Source organism: Drosophila innubila (genome assembly GCF_004354385.1).
Source record: "Drosophila innubila isolate TH190305 chromosome 3R unlocalized genomic scaffold, UK_Dinn_1.0 2_E_3R, whole genome shotgun sequence".
NCBI lineage: Eukaryota > Metazoa > Arthropoda > Insecta > Diptera > Drosophilidae > Drosophila > Drosophila innubila.
Genome location: NW_022995380.1, coordinates 15,379,594 through 15,403,146, shown reverse-complemented (window position 1 = coordinate 15,403,146; position 23,553 = coordinate 15,379,594). Strand labels below are relative to the sequence as shown.

At 40.4% G+C, this 23,553-nt stretch overlaps 7 protein-coding genes across 7 annotated transcripts; 1 reads left to right on the top strand and 6 right to left on the bottom strand.

Moving 5' to 3' along the window:
* Positions 1–208: 208 nt before the first annotated feature.
* On the bottom strand, positions 209–2,073 carry LOC117790237 (sodium-coupled monocarboxylate transporter 2-like). Its single transcript, XM_034629594.1, has 8 exons — positions 1,971–2,073; positions 1,862–1,913; positions 1,739–1,806; positions 1,512–1,666; positions 1,203–1,452; positions 759–1,139; positions 529–701; positions 209–473 (listed from the first exon to the last, which is right to left on the bottom strand). Exons 1-8 carry the CDS (start codon positions 1,971–1,973, stop codon positions 215–217), a joined length of 1,341 nt encoding a protein of 446 aa, XP_034485485.1. The 5' UTR covers positions 1,974–2,073; the 3' UTR covers positions 209–214.
* Positions 2,074–2,244: 171 nt separating this feature from the next.
* Positions 2,245–7,702, bottom strand: LOC117790234 (sodium-coupled monocarboxylate transporter 1-like). The gene is given in 11 exon segments (XM_034629589.1): positions 2,245–2,593; positions 2,655–2,726; positions 2,728–2,828; positions 2,895–3,278; positions 3,333–3,582; positions 3,652–3,874; positions 3,931–3,982; positions 4,047–4,112; positions 4,821–4,980; positions 6,487–7,247; positions 7,638–7,702. Coding segments are annotated over 10 exon segments (2,067 nt in total). The 5' UTR covers positions 7,011–7,247; positions 7,638–7,702; the 3' UTR covers positions 2,245–2,358.
* A 2,397-nt stretch (positions 7,703–10,099) lies between these two features.
* LOC117791554 (lipase 3-like) lies at positions 10,100–11,691 on the bottom strand. The gene is made up of 3 exons (XM_034631339.1): positions 11,529–11,691; positions 10,783–11,460; positions 10,100–10,709 (listed from the first exon to the last, which is right to left on the bottom strand). Exons 1-3 carry the CDS (start codon positions 11,616–11,618, stop codon positions 10,323–10,325), a joined length of 1,155 nt encoding a protein of 384 aa, XP_034487230.1. The 5' UTR covers positions 11,619–11,691; the 3' UTR covers positions 10,100–10,322.
* Positions 11,692–11,814: 123 nt separating this feature from the next.
* LOC117791553 (lipase 3-like) lies at positions 11,815–13,348 on the bottom strand. The gene is made up of 2 exons (XM_034631338.1): positions 12,431–13,348; positions 11,815–12,372 (listed from the first exon to the last, which is right to left on the bottom strand). Exons 1-2 carry the CDS (start codon positions 13,313–13,315, stop codon positions 11,983–11,985), a joined length of 1,275 nt encoding a protein of 424 aa, XP_034487229.1. The 5' UTR covers positions 13,316–13,348; the 3' UTR covers positions 11,815–11,982.
* An 828-nt stretch (positions 13,349–14,176) lies between these two features.
* Positions 14,177–18,156, bottom strand: LOC117791204 (symplekin). The gene is made up of 5 exons (XM_034630890.1): positions 18,001–18,156; positions 17,735–17,928; positions 15,501–17,647; positions 14,514–15,430; positions 14,177–14,448 (listed from the first exon to the last, which is right to left on the bottom strand). The coding sequence occupies exons 1-5, from the start codon at positions 18,085–18,087 to the stop codon at positions 14,251–14,253; spliced, it is 3,543 nt and encodes a 1,180-aa protein (XP_034486781.1). The 5' UTR covers positions 18,088–18,156; the 3' UTR covers positions 14,177–14,250.
* A 366-nt stretch (positions 18,157–18,522) lies between these two features.
* Positions 18,523–22,009, top strand: LOC117790175 (nuclear receptor-binding protein homolog). The gene is made up of 2 exons (XM_034629493.1): positions 18,523–20,269; positions 20,415–22,009. The coding sequence occupies exons 1-2, from the start codon at positions 19,058–19,060 to the stop codon at positions 21,225–21,227; spliced, it is 2,025 nt and encodes a 674-aa protein (XP_034485384.1). The 5' UTR covers positions 18,523–19,057; the 3' UTR covers positions 21,228–22,009.
* A 67-nt stretch (positions 22,010–22,076) lies between these two features.
* Positions 22,077–23,473, bottom strand: LOC117790176 (m7GpppX diphosphatase). Its single transcript, XM_034629494.1, has 3 exons — positions 23,247–23,473; positions 23,029–23,187; positions 22,077–22,959 (listed from the first exon to the last, which is right to left on the bottom strand). The coding sequence occupies exons 1-3, from the start codon at positions 23,437–23,439 to the stop codon at positions 22,151–22,153; spliced, it is 1,161 nt and encodes a 386-aa protein (XP_034485385.1). The 5' UTR covers positions 23,440–23,473; the 3' UTR covers positions 22,077–22,150.
* Positions 23,474–23,553: the final 80 nt, after the last annotated feature.

Sequence of the window (23,553 nt, the reverse complement as noted above, 5' to 3'; positions counted from 1 at the left end):
GATGCGAACCCGTCGATCAAAGCGTCTCTCAAAGTACTGGAAGTACGGCAAATGTACAAAATACAATCGAAGCGTAATAGATGTACCATAATATAAAGAACAAAAGAATTATAAAATTCGACAACAACAAAAAATAAAACGCTTTTTTTAAGAAAGATTTATTAATGATTTTATTAGATTAAACTATTAACTCATTAAGTATTTTTTAAAGAAACTATTCAGAACTCTCCGTCATTTTTCTGGCTTCCGTTTTAGTCTTAAGGCTGAACAATTCCTCCAAGTCAACTGCCTCATAATTTTTCTTTGGCAAAAAGCGACGCATGCAGGGTGTAAGTAGAGCTGGATCCAACTGGGACACATCCTGCCAGCCAAAGAGAAGGCTCGCCAGGAAGGCAACTACAATGCAAATGACACCTCCCAAGGCGGTGTACCAGTAAAATGATAAATGATATATATTACGATCCGTAGAGGGTCTGCAATGGAAGAGATAGTACGAAGTTGCCTATTTTTTTTTACTTTTATAATTACGTGTAGTTATGAATTGACTCCCATACAGTGGCATTGTCAAAAGTGTAGTCGCAACCTTCTATAGAAACTGGCATCTTTGGATATCGAATTTCGCCGCTCATCTGTGCCAATTGCGCCTTTAAACAGATCCAGGCCAATGTAAAAAAGGATACAATGCTGCCGGTAAGGACGCTCTATAAAATACAATACGTCAGTTTAACCCTGTATACTGAAGAACGAATATATCATACTCTTCCATTAATCCAAGGCAGGCATACACCAATGGTATAAATGCCCAGCAGTGGGCCCATTGATACAGCCCCAGTCATAGTACCTAGCTGTAGAACCATGCCCAGCTTTTCAACAACGGAAACTAGACTCATGCAGAATATGCCAAATATTACGACAATAAAGCGAAGCAGAAAAGCAGTTTGACGCTCAGTCAGTGGCTTTTTTAACATTGGTCGAACCATGTCCTGTGAAATCACGCATGACATCGAATTGAGTCCTGTGGAAAGTGAACTCAACGCTGCACTAAAAACGCCAGACACAAAGAGTCCTGGCAGTCCAGGAATCGATCCCAGTGTACGCATCACTAGCAGCGCGGGCAACTGATCACTAGCCTTGGCAAGCTGAAAGTATGTGCTTTATATTTCTAATTCTCTGATTCTAATATTCTTATATGCTTAGCTTACCTTGGTGCTGATGGGATCGCAATCGTGGTACACGGCATAGCTCACGAGGCCAATGTAGCAGCAACAGCTCAGCAGAAATATGAGGAGTATTGTAAAGATGAGCATTGATTGCTTGGCATGCTTATAGCTGGGCAATGACAAAAAGCGTTGTATGGACACCTGATTGACATCCGACCCTTGGATTTTATGCAAAGTTCCTCCAACAATGACAGACAGCATGGACAAGCGAACGGTAGGATCCCAGGTCCATCTATGCACATATTATACAATTTTAGTGGAAGAATTCTTAGTAGATGACATTTCACTTACTCCGGTGCATTGAGTCGTCCGCTGTCCTGATTTCGTTGCAGGACCACACCCAAACCGCCCACATCATAGGTGCCTTTAATGCACACTGTCAAAATCGATCCATACATGACAAAGCTCTGCACAACATCTGTCCAAATGACCGCCTTCAGACCACCCTAGCATTGTAACGAATTGTGTTTGGTTCTTGGAAACGGTTCCATTTATTCAGCAATTTAATTAAATCTCACCACACACGTGTAGAAGATGCAGATAATGCACACAATGGGCGTAATAACATGAATGCTCGTTCCAGTAACTGCAAGTCATTTAGTTTCACATGTATCTCAAGAAATTCTCCCGTCAAAACTTACCTTGATTGTAGGTGATGGCAGGTACATACATTGCAACTGGCAGCCAGAGCAACTAAGGATCACAGAGAGTGTGTAAATCAAGTGCCTGGAGAATATATGCTAGACTTACCATACTTATAGTAAACAGAACAGATCCCAGTTTACGAATGCTTGCACCAAAACGTAGCTCAAAATACTAAATGAAGTTTAAATAATGTTTAACTTGTAGAATAGATAAAATATCATATAAGAATAATATGCAAAATGCAATTGGTTGTCCCACAATAGACAGTTATGCATCCAAAATCAAGTATATATAGGTACATTATAAAGTTTAATGAAAGTTTAGCACAAGTTAATCCATTGTGAGCAAATAAATTGTAGCTGTTAGTGACAGGCCAAAATTAAAACAGATGAAAATTAATATATATTAGTCAAGCTTTTGGTTGCATGTGACAGTTAAGCATGGCGTATACTTAATCAAATTGTTTATTGTAAGTCTGATGGCTAAGTACAATTTAAGATTTCTGAATGCCTGACTTAAGTCGAGTCTCATCTAGTTCTACGCTGGTATAGTTGACTCTATAAAATCGTCGCACACAGGGCGCTAGTAACTCCACATCGATATCCTCAAGCTTACGGAACCCGAATATGAAACCCGACAGGTAGGCAGAAATGACGCCCACGGCAGAAGAAAATAATGTATAGCACATGAAGGATATATGATAGATTTCCTGGAAAATGCTGAGGGAACTATGGAAAAGAATAACTGAGATTAGAATCCAATCAGGTCAGGACCGTTCCCACAACTTACGCCGGTTCAGTGAGAGTGGCATTCGCAGGCGTAACCAAGGGCCGTTCGAACTGGTACTGACAACCCTCAACGCTTGGTTTCGTAGTGCAGCTCGCCAGAGTTCATGGCCATCTGGGCATTTAGGCACAGCCAAGTCATGAAGACGAAGGAACAAAGGGTCCCGAACAGTGCACTCTAAAAAGCAAGCCATAGATTAATCACATTTGCATACAAAAACCATTTGCAAACTGAAATACAAACTTTTGCATTAAGGCGTGGACACAATAGCCCAATAACAAAGAGGGCAAACAATGGTCCCTGAGCTAAGGAGCTCAACGACATGGACAACTGCATCACATGTGTGCCCATACGCTCTACAACGAAGACCAAGGCGACACTCGCCGTTCCAATGATGACAGTGCAGAGACGCATAGTTATGGCTGTTTGACGCTCAGTCAAAGGTTTGCGGCAAAGCGGCTTGATGTAGTCCTCCAAAAAGACGGCGGCCAGTGAGTTAAGGCCTGTGGATAACGAGCTTAACGCTGCACTGAACACACCAGCCACAAATATGCCAGGTAGACCGGGAATCATGCTCAACGTATCCATCACAAGCAATGGCACCAATTGATCCTTGGCTTTGGCCAGCTGCAAATCAAACAGTTAAATCCGCCAATTAAATTAAATAAAAAAAACACATACCTTTGTGGTCAATGGATCACAGTCGTAATATCTGGCAAAGAGTAGCAATCCATTATATAAGCAAATGCCGGATAATAGGATATAACCTCCAACAAACAGAACTGATGCCTTTTTCATTTCCTTTACGCCGGGCAGCGACATATAGCGTTGTGTGATGATCTGATTGCATCCCAAATTGTATGAGCCATAAGCCGTATAGGCCACAAATACAGAGAAAACGGACATGCGAACTTTTGGATCGAGTGTGAATCTATTTGGATATTCATGTAAAACATAGATTAATGATCTTAATCTTGCACGTTAATTAACTGTCACCTACTCCGGCCATTCAAGGCGTCCACTTTCCAGATTACGTTGAATAACCACACCCAATCCGCCCACGTTAATGGTGCCTTTGATGACAACAAAGAGTACAGCGCCCACCATAATTACGGTTTGTATGACATCCGTCCAGACGACAGCCTTCAAACCGCCAACAGTGGTGTAAAATATGCAGACAATGCAAACCACAGGCGTGATGATATGTACATTTATGCCAGTCACTGTAAAGTAACGAACTCAGCGATTGATTTGGATCAGGATCAGGTTGAATACCTACCCTGATTAAAGGCCAACGCTGGCACATATATAACTATGGGTAGCCAGATTAACTAGATAGTTAAATAATATATTATATACAAAAAGGAGTAAGCAAATTCATGTGGATTTACTTACCGTAGTAATGGTGAAAAGTGACGAGGCCACAACACGGACGGTTTGGTTAAAGCGCAGCTCAAAGTACTGTAAATATTTTGATTTGTTTTCTCTTGTTTTCGCTTTTCATTTGCTACACACATAAACACGCACGCACAGAAACCTACAGAGCTTGACAGCGTGGCGCATGCATAATCGAATATTACGCATACGCCATGCAGCCAGCTAGCTTATGAGCAACAAGCAAATTTCCGACTATCCACCCAAAACAATTGTTCGGTTCACTACGTACACACTGGTCCAATTTGAAATTTCTGGCGACGCACACGAAAATATTTCACATGAAACAACAAATACAGCAGCGAAAACAATGCTCTGCTTTTCCTGGCACGAATAATTCTGCAATATGACAGCCAAATAACTTGTACACATATTTGTCTAGTTTCTGGTCTATGCTTTGTTTTCCAAAAACCTAGTCGAAGCATCTATTTTGAATTAAGCTGCATCTACAGCTCTAGTTGAACTGTCTGAACATTATGACCAAGCATGCTTTCTCACTACGATTTAAATAACGACACCATAAATATGCCATTGCAGTATGAGATAATGTAGATTTTCGATTTACACATGCATGCAAAAGTTAATCACAATTTACAATTACAGACAAGAGCCAGGCTTAAAGGAGTTAAATGTATAACAATTGTTAAGCATCGCATGCTATACAACATTTTTAAATAAACGGAATAACACACAGACAGATACAAAAATACAGAGATCAGACAACGTTCAACTTACCTCATAGCTGGAAGTCAATTGTAGATTGCAGAATACGGGTAAAAAGATATACCATGATATAAGTCCCGATATGGCCAGCGTAATGAGTATGAAAGCGTACTGAGTGCCATAGACATAGATCTCCGTCGAGGTGCCCAGCAATGAAATTCCCGAAACAAAGCTAAAAATTAAAACACAGCAAAATTAATTAATAACTTAAATTACATATCTATAAAAATAATAATTTACAAACTAAAATATAAATATTATAATTCTCTGGGCATTCCCTTTTAATAAACATCTGAATTTATTTGATATATGTTTGACGAGCATAATCATAATCAGAGTCTCATGATAAGTGTTCATAACAATCATTACAGCTTAGCCTGTATGCATATCCTGCAGCCAAAACTAAAGTGAAATAAAAGTTTTATTTTGCTGGCCCAAAACACCATTAAAAGTTTATAACGAGCGCCGTTGAAGTATGCAGATGCAGAACCTATTTAATAAATAAAGGGCAAATGAGAGAGAGAACGAAAAACATAATGGAACATCTCAAAAGAATCTGTGAAAAATGCTGGCATCAAATTGTAATTCAGAGCACGTCGCCCAAATTTGTTGCAGAAAGCAAACGACTACAAACAGAATGCCATAACAATAAAAGGCGCACAAAACAATTGTCGGGCGAGGCAAATGACCAAGAGTAGTACAGGAGAATCAGGAGCATTCCTATTGCCAGTCATTAATGCGGTGACAATACGCCCAGGACAAAGCAACAGCAACAGCAATGGCAACAGCAATGGCAACAACAAAAGCACGCCTTAAAAGGTGCTTGACCAAACGTGTCAAATAGAATGTCCCCTAGAACCAAGGTCGGGCCAAAACAAAAAAGTAATTTGGCAAATTATTTGAGTTTGCGGCTGCCGTAAGTTTAAATAACTTCAATCAGGCTTAGCTCGTGGGCCCGGCTTTGCAGCGAAACGAGCTGCTAACTTGTATTTATGCGTCAGATTCTCGAATTTACCGAGAAAGTTCCGCAAGTTTCGAGCCATATCAAAGAGCATTATCTGCATAATCATCAGGCATAATGAAATTGACCCTGACACTGAATATTTTATCATATATATGATATTCTTGCTTTCTAGGTTCTTTGGGCACTTTAAATAAAATCCTATTGTTTGGCTTGACAAACAGCAAGCCAGACGCCACGGCGGCCGCTGGGCAGGCAGCTTCTATAAGATTTCTTTAGATTACGCATACGCACGGTTAAACGCGGCCTCTTGAAACAAATCAAGTGAAATTAGGCGCATATTTTTGATTGATTTTTGAGAAAATGAATGAAAATTGGCCAAGCAGTCAGACGACTAAAGGTCTAAAGTATTTACAGCGAACATTTTAATTATATTTATTTTGTAAAATAAATATTATTCTCTTTATTTTTTTTTTGGGTAGAAATTTACCTATTTTTTCAAGGCTTAATTTATAAAATTTGTATTAATTGGGCCAAGTTCGTGTAAAATTCAATTTAAGGCTAAATTACAAATCTGCCTGACCAAGACTCATATCACCTATACCAATCTCACGCACCTACAAGCAATTAAATGAAAGTCGTTTATTCTAGTGTCCAAAGGAACGAACCCCTCCACCACATTTACATAGAGCAGCTGTAGCTGTAATTGTAACTCACCTAGCCACCAGTGACAGCGAGACCGGAAACACTTTCATTTTGCGTCCACCCACCAAGTAATCCAATGCTTCCGAGCCGCGACGTTCCTCGTTGCCAGCACCACCAGCGCCATCTTTTTCATCAGTGGGTACTTGGCCCTTTTGCTTTTTCTGTTTCTTCTCAATGAATCCGAAATAGAAGCCAATTACGGCGCAGACCACCAACATGGCTATGAAAACAATGTAATCAACAATTCCAAAATATTGCAGAGCGCTGCTCAAATCATTCACGCTGAGCTTCTCAGTGCCGCTTGTTGTTGTTCCTGTAGCTGCTGCTGTTGTTGTTGTTGTAGTTGTTGTTGCCGTAGAGATGGTAGTGCTGGCTGTGCTGAATAAGCCTGTGCCACTTACTGCCATTGGTTTTGATGTTGTGCTGCTAATTATGAACTGGACTGTCTTAGCAATCACATTGCCCACGGTCGATGTTGAATCAGTCGTCGACGCGTCCATGGCCGTCGCTTCCTCCCTCTCAATAGTCGTTGACATAATTTCGTAGACCGCAAGTTGCTTTAATGTGCTTATTTTTATTGACTTCCTGTCGTGTTGCCTAAGCGCACTTTCAGCATTCAACTTTGATTACTTTTGTATTAGTTAAGCCATACACACATTCACACTCAGGCATAGACAAAACTACAATTGCTGCAGCTTTCTTCGATTTTTCATTAAGTTTTTGCCACTAGTTCGCTGTGTATCCTAATGACAACCACTTGCAACTTTCATCATCTGTTTCAAAATAAAATTTCAGCTATTTAATAAGTCGACTGTGCTTTAACTGCTTTTATCATATAAGTGTAATTTCAAATAATTGCAAATGGCTAAACCATTTTATTTCTACTTATTTAGATTCTTGCAATAATTTTTTTATAAATAATAAATAGTTAAATAAACTGTAAGCAAGTTAAAATTTCATCAAGCTAATTAAATGTGTTTAATATTAATGTTATGCAGCTTAGATTTTTTGAATAAATGTAAGTAGATAACAAAAATAAGAATTATATTTAAATTAAGCAATGTGCTGACAAACATCAGCACATACACTGCTTTAGTAAATATTTTTCTAACTCAATCATCAGGATAATGATAAAAGTAAATTCGGAATTTTATATTATGAACCTGACTCCGTTGACACAAGTGAACCGCACAGACCGCTAGAAAAAACTAAACTTAAAGTCGACACAAGCGAGGCATCTTCAATGATTTTGAAATAAGCATCGCTTATCAACGACGATCTCATAATTCATGTAAATCGTATAAGAATGCCTGTCTGTGTGTAGACTTATCACCAGATTTAGCTCGAGTACGTACATATATAAGATAAATAAATTCACACCCCCACAACATGACCGACTCTCGTGTCGTCTGTAATCTTAGGTCTTCCGTTAGATTAGAAGTAGTCGTCTGGTATAAGATAATTATCTTTATTTTATTTTAGGTTTTTTTCCTCTCATCTCACAGTTTGGCATTCAACGTCAGACAGGTGTTGTGTTGACAGTTCTGATAGCGATTTGATTGCTATTAATATATATACCATATACAGTTGGTTTTAACTGGCTGCTTACAAGTGGCTACTGGTTTATCTAACATTAGTTAACATAAAAATAAAAGTAGAAAAAAATTAGTTGTCTCTTCGAAAGGCTAAAAGTTTTATGAACCACTTAGGCCCACAAAAACAATAAGTATTTTAACCAAACTCTTTTAATTAAGAATAAAAATTGTTTTCTTCATTTGTTCTAGTTTGTTAACCAGTGTAAGTTTTCAAAAATCAGCTGTATTTGCCATGTCTGATTAAATTTAGGGGTCTGCAGAATGAAATGATTCTTGGCATCATCTACTTAAAAAGGATTATGCATACATGGCGTATGCGTGATAATTATTACCGAATTTATAAGCAATTCATTTTAGTTATTTCCTAAAATCAACACATATTCTAAACATATTACGTGGAAAATTTCTTTCAATAGACTTCGCTAAATTTCCTCCAATACAAGAGTTTTACACCAAATATATTTACACAGTGCCTTCATTCCAAAATTGTAGCTCCGTTAATATTCTTAGGGTATTCAGTGTGATTTTTTTTTGAGTTCAACTAATGCAATAATGCACATAAATGGCCGTACAATAGCATAATGCACAATGTGCACATGAATTGTGTATTAATTTATACTTAATAGATATATGGGGATATAAATAATGTGTGGCAAGAAAATCATGTCGAATTTTTTCAGTGGTTGCTGTATGTCTTACTTTTAATCTATGCTGCACGCAACTCTGCGTGAATTACATAAATTCGTGCGGAAACTCAATTTGGCAGCACTCGAAGCGCTCAACATGACGTATACGTAATATTGAAATTTTATGAATGAAATAGAAAGGATTTAAAATGAAGTAAATAACAGTAAACAAGTTCCTCAACTCCCCAAGAATTTTTGTTAAAGATTCAAGTACGAATAGTATAGATTAATTTTGCAACCAAACTTGACTTTTTCAATTACGTCAAGCTCTTAACTACTATGGAATGTTTGTAAATTTGTAATTGAAGATAAGCAAACACATGTTTAAAAATTTTAATTAAATTCTTTGTATACAATTTTGTAAATATTAATCTGCCAGGCGTTATCATTTACAGCCTTTAGACTAAGCTCAGCGACCCATACTTGCCGACCACAATAAAACACAACGAATTTATTTTTAACGGGCATCAAAAGGATGAAAAAAGCTCCCTAAAATTTAATGAAAATTAAACTAAATAAAATTATGAGCGCCAGCGGGATGAAAAAAACAAAATGAGAAAGCATATGGAAAATAATGAATAACCTCACTTATTTCTGCGTTAATTTGTCTGGGGTCGACTTTAGTTTTACTTTATGGCAAGTGCCGAATACAATCAACGCCTGTGTAACTTTAAATACCTTGACCTTACTCTCGCAACTGTTATTTTAAGCTCCTTTTTTTGGGTTGTTGTTCCAGTTCTAAAAGATCCAAAAATGTTGCTCTTATTCTTGTCTCATTTTGTTTAACACTGGTACCATTTTTTTGTGTCGTTTGCTTGTTATACCCTATATCCAAAAATAGTTGAATGGGTATAACTGATTTTCTTAGATCATATCAAGCCATAAAAACTGGCATTAAGATAACTTGACAGTCCTCTGATTCTACTTTTACTTGTTAGAGGGCATCGGCTAATAAAGAAATCTAGACTTTTTTACTGTGCACACTTGCGCCAATTTAACACTTCCGTGTATTTTATACTAGCTATGCATCGCTGGCACTTCGCTACGACTATTTTAAAACTTGTATGTGCTCTAGTAAACTTTAGCTAAATGTTGAAGTATGAAAAAGTAAATGGGCAAAAATGGTCTGAAAAGCTCTTAAAGTAAGACAAACATGATTGCGAAATACGCAAGTCTTTAGTATTAACTGCCTTTTTTTTTTGAGTGATGTTCTGGTTCTCGAAGTTATATTTATATCTTTAAAGTAAACTGTGTTTGAACTTGACAGACACGACCAAAGTTAAACTAACTTCATATGTTTGTGCGCGTCTAGAAAGTTTGAAAGATTTTGCGAAAGCATATGCATTAGTGACATTTCGTAAGAATGTAAATAAACATATTAACATTGTGGTCAATTGTAGGGCACAATTGAAGGATAGTGTATCTTTATTATTTTTCTTGATTATATTAATATTATTAATATATTAATAATACACTCAAATTTTCGTCAATGACTAACGCGAAAAAATATGAAATATTTTTAGAGAAATATAAATACATATTTGTGTAATTAAAGAACAGCTAATAATCACTTTGTGTCCAGTTCGTACTGCCGCATTATTTTAATGATGGGCTCATTGAGATATTTTCGAATTTCATTGTGTAAATAATAATCACTATGTGCCCATAAGGGATGCTCAATATGATGCAGTACCTTTTTGGGCAGACGGTCTGCCAAAGCTATGACGTCATCAACAGGAACGAGCTCATCATTATCTATGTACCACAAGTGCACTTCAGAGGTTATTTTTTCAATTGGATATTTCGGAGGCTTCTCCGCTTTATACACTTCCAGATTCCTTACAGTGTCGTAATCGAATTGTTGAAAATTTCCCGACTTATAGTTGAACAAGAAGTGAAAAATTTGTTTCCAGGAGCCGGTTTGGGATATTTTTGCGGACTCTATGAGGGCAGTCTTTTTAGCCATATATGTAAAGGATTTCAATTTAAATTCATGTACGCATGTAAGTTAATTTGTAAGTACCAACCTTATTAGAATGCTCTGAGGATAATTTTTCGAGCACATTTTTGCATTCCTTATCGAAGCATAATGAAAACGATCTAGATCCTATTATTTTTCCAAACTCTTTGTGGGAAAAATACCGTGCCATCCAGCCATTTACAGGTATTAAGTTTGCCGCACAGGTAATGCACTCATTATGTATATTTTTCATAATCGCGACAGGAGCAAGCATGTGTGCCGTCTTGATCTTCGCATTGTACTCGGGTCGCAAGGACATCAATGTGAAATATACAGTGGTGCCCTGAGAGTGACCCACATAGTGGAGAGATTTCTGTTCCTGTCCACTTGTTTTTAGTGCGAAATCAATTAAGGCTGCCAAATCATAGTAACCAATCTCGTGAAAACTGAAATTCCAAGAAGGTTTTTTGAGCTCTTTTGAGTATTCATTTCCTCGATTATTTCCAATCCATACATCAAATCCCGCATCGGAAAGCAAGAAGGCTAGAGAATCATTGGGTCCAGAGACTACCCAGACATCCGAGGAACTCAACAGACCATGTTGTAATAACACTATGGGCCGTTTCGTGTTTTGATTCTGCAGCTTGTGCGAAAAGGGAATTCGAAAAGCTGCAAGCATGTTACCATCCTCGGTTTCAATCTTATAATGCTCCGCTGGATACCCATGCTCAACAATTAAGTCATGCTGTTAAAATAACCTCTTTAGTAGTCAATCTTCAAAAGAAGTTAGGAATTTTTGTATCAAGGACTTACCGTAGTTTTTTGCTTATATTTGTACAAAACCTGGGCTACATCAACCGAGCTTACCATAAGAATTAAGGCCAAAATCAATTGTTTCTGCATAACGTACGACAAGTGGATTTCAACTGCAGTCAGTTCGACATTTGGCTAGCAGTTTTAAGCACAATAGTCTAGTTGATTTCGAAAATTGATTAGTTTTATCCATAAACAAAAGGGAAAACCTCGAAAAAAAATAATTAGTTGCCTTTAAAATGGAATGTTTCACATGTGTATGTATAATTAGCTGATAAATGCAAAATTTCCATTAAGTCTCAAACATTTTTATTACTGTTACCTCCACGAAGTGTGCCAAATCAATATAACTTACACACGATTATACCTTCGGTCTAAGTGCAAATATTTTTACAGATTAAATAGCACATTTAAAAGTCTGTTTTAAGGTCCATTATAGTCCAAATATTTTGGTTTAATTATTCGCATTTTCAAAAGTCTGCATTATCTTAATGACGGGTTCGTTTAAATATTTGCGAACGTCCACGTTAAGCGCAAAGTCGCCATGGTTCCACAAAGGGTCCTCCATGCGATGTACCTTTTTATTAGGCAGCCGATCGGCCAGGGCCAAAACATCCTCTACCGCGGCCAGATCATCACTCTCTCCATACCACAGGTGCAGATCGGCAGTTATTTTCTCAACGGGATAATCCGGTGGCGTTTCCGATTTGTATACCTTCAGATTTTTCTCCGTGCCGTAATCGTATTGCCGAAAATGTCCAGACAAATGTTCTTGTAGATAATGCAGCATTTGATTTGTTGAACAACCAGCTGGATGTGTGGATAATCCCTCTGACATGGCAGTCTGTTTAAGATACAAATTATTGAGATATGATTAAGAATTTCTAATTGCTACTCCTTACCATGTTTACACGTCCACCTTCGTATAACAGATCCAAAGCCTTGTCACAAACCGGCCGCAAATTCAAATCCGGCTCACATAGATTGAACAGCAACGACAACAAAAATTCATTATAAGGTATAAATTCTTGGCTGGAAAACAACAAGGAGTAGATATTCCGGGGCCCTAGATAAGGTGCCACTGTGCGCACCAATTTACTTTGCAGATTGCTCATAATCGCAATAGGTGCAAACATGTGAGCCGTTTTTATTTTCTGATTGTACTCGGGACGCATAGACATCAATGTGAAAAATACAGTGGTGCCTTGAGAGTGACCCACGTAGTGTATGGACTTCTGACCCTGTCCATTTGTTTTAAGTGCATAATCGATCATGGACGCTATATCATAGTAGCCAATCTCGTGCCAACTGAAACGCCAGAAATAAGGATGCTCTGTGGATAGTGATGTGTGATTCCTGGAGTATGTGTTTCCACGACCATTCCCGATCCAAACATCGAAACCCGCATCAGCAAGCAGATAAGGCAGACCATCGTTTGGACCATTAAGGATCCAGGCATCTGAGGAACTCGTTAGACCATGCTGAATAAGTACAATGGGTCGGAGTTCTTTCTGATTATTCAATTTGTGCGAGTAGGGTATGCGAAATACGCCCACGATATAGCCGTCATCGGTGACAATGTGATGATGCTCCGCAGGATATCCATGTGCAGCTATACGATCACGCGTCGTGCGCCGATAATATAATCTAATATTTATGTGCGCCTCTGGGTTATTATACAGCTTGTAAAAGTCAATGTCGCTTGACTGTACATTTATAACCGCTGACCTCACAGCAACCAATGAGGCTACCAGGAGGACTACCGCCGGGATAAATCTGTTCTCCATTGTATAACGTCCGAGCAACAACTGAATTTGGTCAAACGTTGCACTTTAATATTTGTAAAAGCCTGATCAAGGCTTATCAACAAGTGGGCACTGACTATCAGGAATATTTATATATAAGGAATCTTAAGATAAGAAGGAACATCAAAACACCAATAAAATACAAATAGCTCTTAACAGGAAGGCATACGAACTGAGGTGACTTTATTTCGCAAAAGATCGAAGAATATAATTCATTTAAAATATTTAAGGTACATAGTTCATGACAACTGTATTTATCTTTTAAACGTTTGTTAATTTAACAATAATAAGGGGATCAGAAGAAGTGATCAAAGTAAGAAAGCACTCGAACACTTAAACACTGTCAAGTGGTAACACTTCAACACATTCAAGCAGGGTATAGATCTCTATCACTAATTGTTGTTTCTAACAAACATTATAATTATTCCTAGAATAACGAACGTCACATACTTATCAAATTAGCTATGCTTAACTAATCGTTAATCTCGCTTACCCCCATCGAAGATTATATTAATCACACTAATAAAGAAATGATTATTTGCACACACAATATGGTTACCCATAATATATTGATTGGTATTGTTTTTAAGAATTTTCAAAATCAAAAGAAAATGTCCAAATGATTTTACCGAATTCGTCTTTCACAGATATGCTTATTTCATTTCACAGACTGCAGAGAGTTCAGTTTTAGCGTTAGGATAAGCTTCTTTACAATGGGACCAAGGCGGCCATTAAGCTTTTAAAGGGTGTCCATTTTAAAAATATAGTTAAAACTATATTGTTCTTTAAATTCCCTTGAAACCCTAGAAAGAATTAGCTGAAAAATAATTATGTACGCGACGATTGTATAAATTTAAGCTTCAACGAGTTTATTCCAATTTGTGTTAACAAATGATACTAATACTAAGTATATTAGACTAATCTTCACCAGGTGGCAGCGGTTGATTCAATTCGCTTAATGACGGTGCTGGAACAGGCTGCGGTGCGGACACAAGCATTGGATTCAACACTGGCAGGGAACTGAGAACGGGTACCGTGGAAATCACACCGATGTCTGAGGGATCCACTAATTCCTTCTTAATGTTGTCTGGATTGATGTAGCCGCCGCTTTCATCCTGTTGTAAATTAATAGAAACTTTTTCAGAATTGGCTATACATAAAATAACTACAAATAATTTACCGTAACAAATACATCCACCGATTTACCGGAAATGATGTCCAGTATTTGCTGGGTGATGCCGCTCATGGGTTCGTCCTGTATGCTCTCTGCGTATTCAAGCAGCTGGGGCCTGAGATCCGGACATTGCTGCAGAGCATCTGCCAGTTGAGGCGGTGGTAGCTGTAACATTACTGGTAACGACTGCGGCTTGAGGCGTTGCACCGTCTTCAGGAAGCCTTCCCAAATAACTTTTTGGCGCCACACCTGTTTCAGGATCAGACGCTGCAAGAGATTCAGCACAAAGTTGGAGAGACGCGGACACAGGGTAAGACTCTGAATGGTTGTGCGCATCATCAGTGTGGGAATAGGGTTAATCTCAACCAACTGCTGCAGTACCGCCATTAGAATTTCTTGCGTATAAACTTCACGTTCGGCCAAACACAAGGAAGTCGCCTTTACAATTGCTTTCAGGTCGCAGACATTCGTATCGATGGTATGCAATGCCACAAGTAAATCTGTGGGTGACAACGCCATCTGCTGGTGGGCAAATTCTGCTCCAATGCCCAGCAAACGGTTGAACACCTCCTTAACCACAGCCTGATTTAGTTTGATCAGTTTGGGGAGCACGGCGATTAGTTCGGAACGCGACAGTCCGCTTAAAATAGGTATGAGCACACGCACATCCTTGACTTTGTTCTGATAAAGCTCACGCACTCGGCGAACTAGGTCGGGATGAAGAGTGGGCACGCGTTCAGTCAGAATGTATATGATGCGTATCACCAGAGTTTCCAGTCCCTTAGGACAATTTTCCAGTAGCTTCAACAATACTGGACACTCCACGCCAAGTTTCTTAATAGGTGCATCCAAACTGCGTAATATGGTGCGCTTCAGTTCCGCAGAGGTCTCCAAAAATACCTTACAGATCTTCTCCAGGTAAACTGCAATAATATGGTCACAATTTGTTTTTGTTCATTTTGTTAATTACTTTAACTGATTGTTACTACTTACGTTCTGGCTTATATGGCAACAGCGTGAGAGCTAGCAACAGACACACCTTAGCTGTATCTTCCTTCCAAGCTGCCTCCGGCGTTGGCCTACCGTAATCCGCCGAGAATACGTTCTTTGGCGGAGTTTCCGCAATCACAAACTCGAGCCACTCTATGGCAAACTCATCAATGCGTGCTGGCACAATCTTGTGAACATGATATATTGTGACCAGATGGGCCAACGCACGCTCGCGGAGATCAGCGCGTTCGTGGACAGCATAATTAAGAAGTACGCGCACAAAGCGAGTCTTGCGCGGTGGTCGCAGCACAGCCAGATCCTTGACCAGCTCTAGGCCATGCGGCATAAACTCCTCGACCAGGCACAGCTGTACAAGTTGCACAATCGCCTCCTCGGGCAGTATAGGCGCCTCTAAGTAAACTCGACGAAGCAAAATAATCTTGTCCTTATAATCCGAACGTTGGCCGATTCCACTAATAAGTTTGTTCAATAATTCATTGTAGGCGTGATCCGGACGATTCTCCGTCTTTACATAGGTATGGCGAGTGAAGCCCTGCAGCAAAGAGTATTCCTCGAAGAGCCAGGAGAAAGCAAGATCTATGCGTTGCTTGACATCTTCCAAAATAAACTCCATTATACCGTAGCGGACATTGTCCGGAAATGTGGCTGCAATAACCGTGACCAACTTGCGTCGCCTGGCTGCCACTCCACCCATAATGCACTGCCTCTCCGAGTTGAGTATACGCATGATTGCATCCAACAGAAACTTTTCTTTAATGTTACGTGCTAAGGGTTTGGTAATCTCCTGCAGCTTAAGCGTCTTTGCACGCTCCTTCATGCGCTCAATAACCGTCTGTTCTCCTTTTGATCGCTCCATTGTTTCGCGCAGCTTCTTGGTGGCCTCCTCCTTGCGTTGCAGCTCTTGTTCGCTCAGCTTGTCAGGCGTGTTGTCCACCTCCATAGCCACAGGTGATGGCTCTGCTGGAGCAATGCTTGTCTCAATCTGAGTATGAGTCTTTATTCTCATGGGCGGTTCTTTGCTGAAGGCAGCCGATCCTGGTCCAAGGCGCAACTCAGTCAATTGCTGTCCAAATTGACGTGCAATGTTGCTCACCTGTTGCGGTAGGGATAATTGTTTGATAGGTGTGTACTCTTCCAGGAACTTTTCTGGTGCCTCCTCAGGCAAGTTGGGCAAAAACTCAACTACAAGACTGACTACCGTGTCGGTAACACGTAAATGTTCGGTAAGAAACTTTTCATTAACACGAGAGCTCTTCTGACGCTGTCGCTCAATTTCATCCTCATCCAACTCCATTTCACGCGGTGGCGGCTGCTCCGACTGCTGTTTCTCAACCAGACGCGCCTTCTTGGCCAAACTTTGAGCCGCATTCTCAAGGATTCGTTTCTGTCGCCGTGCCATTTCTTGCTTGTCCATTTTAGGTAGCAACTTTTGTATCTCATTAGCGCTGGCTCCCAAATCCATTAAAATGTTTCGTATGGTACCAGCAAACTCAAAGGAGCCTCGCAATTTCAACAGTGTTTGGAGCTGCATTCGCAAACTCTTTCGCACAGAGCTCACCTGAGAGTCGGTCAATGTGGGCGGCAGATTGTTATTCAACTGTCGAAAGCCTTCCACCACGGGGGCCATGAACACGGGCCGCATTTTGGCAACCGTACAGAGGCTGCTCGTGCATGCAATTAGATTCACCGATGAGATGTGTGTGGTGCCATGAAACTGCAGCATTATGTCAAATATGTTGGTGCCCTCATCCTGTAGCTTTTGACGTCTAATCAGTTTGCAATTCTCAGGCACATCAATCAATGAAAAGTCGCCATCACGCTTCATACTGTCCTCTTCCGCATAGCTTTGCAGTATAATTATACCCTCCAAGAATTTTATGGCATTTGTGCGAATGCCATCGTTTTCATTGTCAATCATGTCCAGAATTTGCGCCTTGATCAAACTCAGCACGCTCCACGCCTGCTCGGCGCTATCGGTTGGATCAGTCAGACTGCACAAATATTGCAAACCGTTTTTGTAAATGCTACCACAAGCTTGAATCACACGTTTGATAACTTGTGCCGAGTTATCTCGCAGCATCATAGAGATCACATTAATCACGTAAGGCAACAGCTCCACTTTGACCTTGCTGTAAGTAAAATATGTTAATTAAGGGTGCAAAATTGATGTATCTGCAATTGTTGGCTCTGCAAACCTACTCCTTTGCCCAACATACCATATCTGCTCGATGAAGGAGACGACTTGCTTGCGTACTTCTTGATTTTGATCGTGTGCTAGAGATAGCACCGGTTCCAAAAACTCTTCAGCCAATTCAATACACGAGCCCAACACGATTTCCTGCACTTTAACGAGAAGTTCACATTTCAACGTAGCATTTGCTGTGACAAACTCATTGCACCACTCCACGACCTAAATGGAAAGAAGAGAGAATTGGTATCAATTGGCGGCCGTATCAATTTCGGCATGACAGCCATAACAAACCTTTGCTCGCGCAGTGGCCGTCTTTTCATCTGTAAAAAGGTTTGCTGTCTCTGAAACAAACTGGCTGCGTCCAATAATGCTATCCATTTCGCATATGTCAAGTAATTCTAGACACAAATTTTTATTTCTAAAAGCCGCGAGTGCAAGCCGACAGAGTGAGTCCAGTTTTCGATAACTCTAAAGGTGGACTGTCAAGTGTGCGATAAGTGCTCGAAATCGAAACTAAGCAATTCAGAGATTACACAACTCTAACTCAAATATCGTTATATATATATATATTTTCATCTTCGTCTCTTAAGAAAAATGATTCTTAAATATCTTAATTAATATATTTTTCATGTAAAATATGACTTAAGATTCAATAGCTATGTACACTAATTAAGAGAATAAAATAAGTCTAAGCAGAGTTGCTGACGTCACAACATGAATAGACGTAACCTTCTATAATCGATCAATCTAATGCTAAATATTGCATTCAAATTATCGATATAGCGATACATCGAATTGTAATTATCGATATCATCGATGCATCGATTTACTCACATTTTTTGGGTGTTTTAAAAGCGTGAAAAAAACGCCTAAACAAGCCAAAACGGCTGCATATCAGGACCAATAAGCGTAGTTAATTATTAAACGCAACTGCTGCACTAGAAGGTATTATCAATCGAGGACGACAACCGCAATAAAAAGGCTCAGCGACAAAGAGTGTGTTATTGGACAACGACTGAAGAGGCTGTGGTTGTATGAGAAGGGTGGTGGCGGAGAGTGAGCTACGTGCTTGTGTATGTGTGTGTACGTGTGCCTGTGCCTGTGTGTGTGAGTGTGTGGGCAGAAGTTGTGGCTGTGGAGCGGAGGCGGCGTTAGCGGCAGGTTTAGTTGGAGCAGAGCAGAGCAGAGCAAACACAGAACCACGATTTTAAGCAAAAAGTGAAAAAGTTCAAATATTAAAGTTGATTAAACACAGCACTTGAACAACAACAACAATAATAATAACAACAACAACAATAAAACAGCGGTTGAACTGCTTTTGTGAATAACAAGCGACGACCGCGCCCTAATGTCAAATAGCCAAGTAAATGCCGGCAGCAGCGGTAGCATCGTGGATGAAACGAATCCCAATCCGAGTCCAAATGCAGCTAACCCGACACAGGGCGCCGGCGCCATCGCCGCCACCGTCAGCGGCATCAACTTGACGACTGCATCGAGTACATCTCAGTCCTCCTCAGTGCTGCCGTCGTCTGCAGCTGTAGCCGGGTCCGCTGCACCGCACATAGTGGGAGCCTCAACCACAACAGCAACTCCAGTTGAAGGAGCTGTTCCCAATTTGGCTGTGGACTCATCGCCGCGCGAGTCTGGCGATGACTCAGAGGATGAGAGTGAAATACTGGAAGAGTCGCCATGTGGACGATGGCTGAAGCGACGCGAAGAGGTGGATCAGCGCGATGTGCCCGGTATCGATTGTGTGCATCTGGCTATGGACACCGAGGAGGGTGTTGAGGTCGTTTGGAATGAGGTGCAATATGCGCAGCTGCAGGAGCTCAAAACGCAGGAGGACAAGATGCGTCAGGTGTTTGACAATCTGCTACAGCTGGACCATCAAAATATTGTCAAGTTCCATCGGTATTGGACGGACATTCAACAGGCAGAGCGACCGCGCGTCATCTTCATCACGGAGTACATGTCGTCGGGTTCACTGAAACAGTTCCTCAAGCGCACCAAGCGCAATGCCAAGCGATTGCCGCTTGAGTCATGGCGTCGATGGTGTACACAGATCCTGTCCGCGCTCAGTTATTTGCATTCCTGCACGCCTCCCATCATTCATGGCAATCTAACCTGTGATAGCATTTTCATACAGCACAATGGCCTGGTCAAAATTGGCTCTGTGGTCCCGGATGCGGTGCATTATAGCGTGCGACGTCAGCATCTTGATCAACTGGAGCAGATGCCCGAACGGTCAACAGAACGGGAACAGGAGCAGGAGCGTGGCGGTCACTATTTCCATGCCCCGGAATATGGAGCGGCGGATCAATTGACCGCCGCCGTTGACATATACGCCTTTGGCATGTGCGCCCTAGAAATGGCCGCTCTGGAGATACAGCCTCAATCCAGCAACAGCGAATCGACTGCCATCAACGAGGAGACCATACAGCGCACAATCAATAGCCTGGACAATGATCTGCAGCGGGATCTAATACTGAAATGTCTTAATCCGCAACCGCAGGATCGACCAAGTGCCAGTGATTTGCTGTTTCATCCACTGCTCTTTGAGGTGAGTGAATTAAAACAAAGATCTAGGATCTTCAAGTATTATCTATGATCATGCCTATGAATCATTACAAATATATTAGTTATTTTAGATATCAATTTAGTATTTATTTATGAGAAACAAGACTGATAAAAGCCAATCCTCACAGGTGCATGCATTAAAATTACTGGCCGCCCACTGTCTGGTCTTCTCACCCGCCAATAAAACCATGTTTTCCGAGACAGCCTTTGATGGTCTGATGCAGCGCTATAATCACCCGGATGTGATTATGGCGCAGCTCAAAATGTCCGGCAGCAATGAGCTCCAATTTCGACTGTCAGATGTGCCTGGCGCCGACAAGCTGGAAAAGTTTGTGGAGGACGTGAAGTATGGTGTCTATCCTTTAGTTACGTACAGCGGCAAGAAACCACCACATTTTCGTTCCCGCGCCGCATCTCCCGAACGCGCCGATTCCGTTAAGTCGGCTACTCCGGAGCCTGTGGACACCGAGTCGCGCCGTATTGTGAACATGATGTGCAGCGTGAAGAAACTAAAGGAAGATAGCAACGATATTCTGATGACAATACTGTTGCGCATGGACGACAAAATGAATAGGCAGCTGACGTGTCAGGTGAACGAGGAGGATACGGCTGCCGATTTGACCAGCGAATTGGTGCGCCTGGGATTTGTGCATCTGGACGATCAAGACAAGATCGAGGTACTACTCGGAGAGACACTGCGAGCAGGCGTCCTAAACGATGGCGCTGGCTCGGAAAGCTCCGGCGCCGGTGTAACCACAACGGCAACGATGGCTGCATTGGAGCAACTAGAGCGCAATTGGTCAATTTCTGATGCTGACAAAACGATGACAAGCAGTATGTCTGTGAACACATCTCCCAGCTCTGCGGTGATGTATGTGCAACAGGGACAGGCTGATGCCGAGGGAGCGCAGAACTACAACAGCCACAGCCACAGCAATTGAAGATGATGAGAGTATTCGGGCAAAGCCGACGGGGTGCGCATTGTTTTTATTAATGGAAAAATAACACACTACGATTTTATTGCTACTATTATTTTTGTTATTTTTATATACTTATATATATATATGTATGTATTGCATATGTACATGTCTATATATATATACATATATATATATATATGTGTGTATGTATGTATGTATTTGAAATAATATTTATGTATGTATGTATATTTAAACGATGTTGTAACAGGCTTCCAGGCTAGAGATTTTCAAGATGTGTATCCTCCTACACTCATTCTCACCTACACACACACATACAGACACTGACACACACGCAGCTGCTGTAACTCGTAAGCCGAGACGAGCTTATAAAATCGAAGCATTCGCTTAGCACGACTTTTGAAAATACCGAATTGAATTCGGCATTTTTCAATATAACGCTAGAAAATTTAATCTATAAACAAAAACAATGATAAAAAATAATAAACTAAACAAAAAAAAAAAACATTTCAAAGGCAGCTGCCACACAAATCCCATGCAAACAAATAAAAAAAAAACGACCTATTTCAAAAATAGCATTTAGGCGCCCACAAAATATGTATATGATTTGCAATGATATATATATATATAAATATACATTTTTGATCATTAACAAGCAAAACAAAAGAACAAATTCTCAAAGGCAGTGGATGTATTTCAACGTATTACAAATATGAGAATACACAAAGGCCACAAAAGCAAATTACAGACAAACCCGTAGCGTAAAGCAGCAACAACTACAAAAACAATACACAACAGACATAGCGACACTATTAATAAATAAATAAATAAAGAATGCAAAAAAAAAACTGACAAATTTATATGCATTTTTACTTTATTTCATTTATTATCTTATCAAATCACATTGATAATACTTTTTTCCCAACTTAGGCACACGGTGTTACCACGAGCTCAGTGTCAGCGGGTTCCTTTTCTGGGGTGCTCAGTTTAATGCGCTTGCATTGTCGAGCCTCTTCCGGTTCCTCGTCAGTGAACGCTTCTGCTGCTTCATCAGTAGCAACCGTATCGGGATCATCTGCCTTCTGGGCTGCTACTTTTCGCACAGCCAACTGCTTGTCATACAAGTCTAACAACTTGTTGCCCTCATACAAGACAAATGGCAGGGAGGCACGTTGATAGTAGTCCGGCACTAGTTCCAAATTGTTAATGACTGTATCCAGCATATGCGACTTTTCGCACCAAATGCCGGGCGCATCGTTTCTAATGGGATTAATGTGTACATGCAGATGATAGAAAGACGGCTGATAATGGAAGTACATTCGAAGCTGTGAGGGATTTAAGCCGTAGCGCTGGAGTATTGCCTGCTTGGCCGTCACACGTAAATTTCGCAGCAACGGCAGATGACTGTCGTTGAGATCTCGAAGCGATTTGATACCACGATTACGAACTATCCCCAGTAAATATAGGTTCTCCACATTACGTCCATCCCACTTGAGATCCGGGAGCAATATGAATCCAGTTTCAGGATCCTTGTCCTCGAAAACAATACGTTCCGTTTCCTGTTTGTGGTCGAGAATGTTGTATACCCAATCCAGTGAGAATTGGCTTGAGGTAATATAAGGGAGCGTTACGGTTTCATAGAGATCTGGAGTTTCATTAATAAGGTACTTCTGACAAATTGAATACTTCTCAATGTGCTTTTCGGTTGCCGGGTAGATTACTGTGCTCTTTACGGCTGTTAATTAAGAAATAGTTATTGTAGAACTGTGTACATTTCTCGCAGTTTAATGGTTTCTCAACCTACCACAAAGCTCTGGGTTCGGTACACACTGGAAACTGCCATAGATATTGTTAACAAAATCAGTCCGTACTTTCAAATCTGTGCTAAAATAAGTAGGCTTCGGCTCGGACTCAGACTTCTTTTCCACTGGCACTTCAGTTGCCACATCACTCTCCCGGTAAGCTAGGCAATAATATATTACTTTTTGATATTTTTTTAAATTAAAAATTTATGTCATTTACCATTTTTCTCAAAAACTACAATTGCCGCGTCAGTTTCTGATAAATCCGGAAAAGTGCCCAGTAATGTTATACTCTTGGATTTACTGTTGTTATTGAGTATGCGCTTAAGCTGGAACTTTTTTAAATCGTAAGTTGGAGACTTAATCTCACTGCTAACATTTAGTTTCGCGCTTGACTCAATTTGCTCGGGCATTTTATTAAGTTTATGTTTTTTTTATACAGTACAAACATGCAGCGTTGCCAACTTTTTCGACGACAGAGTAGCTGTTTCTGGCTTGAAACTATCCGAAAAACAGCTATGATTGCA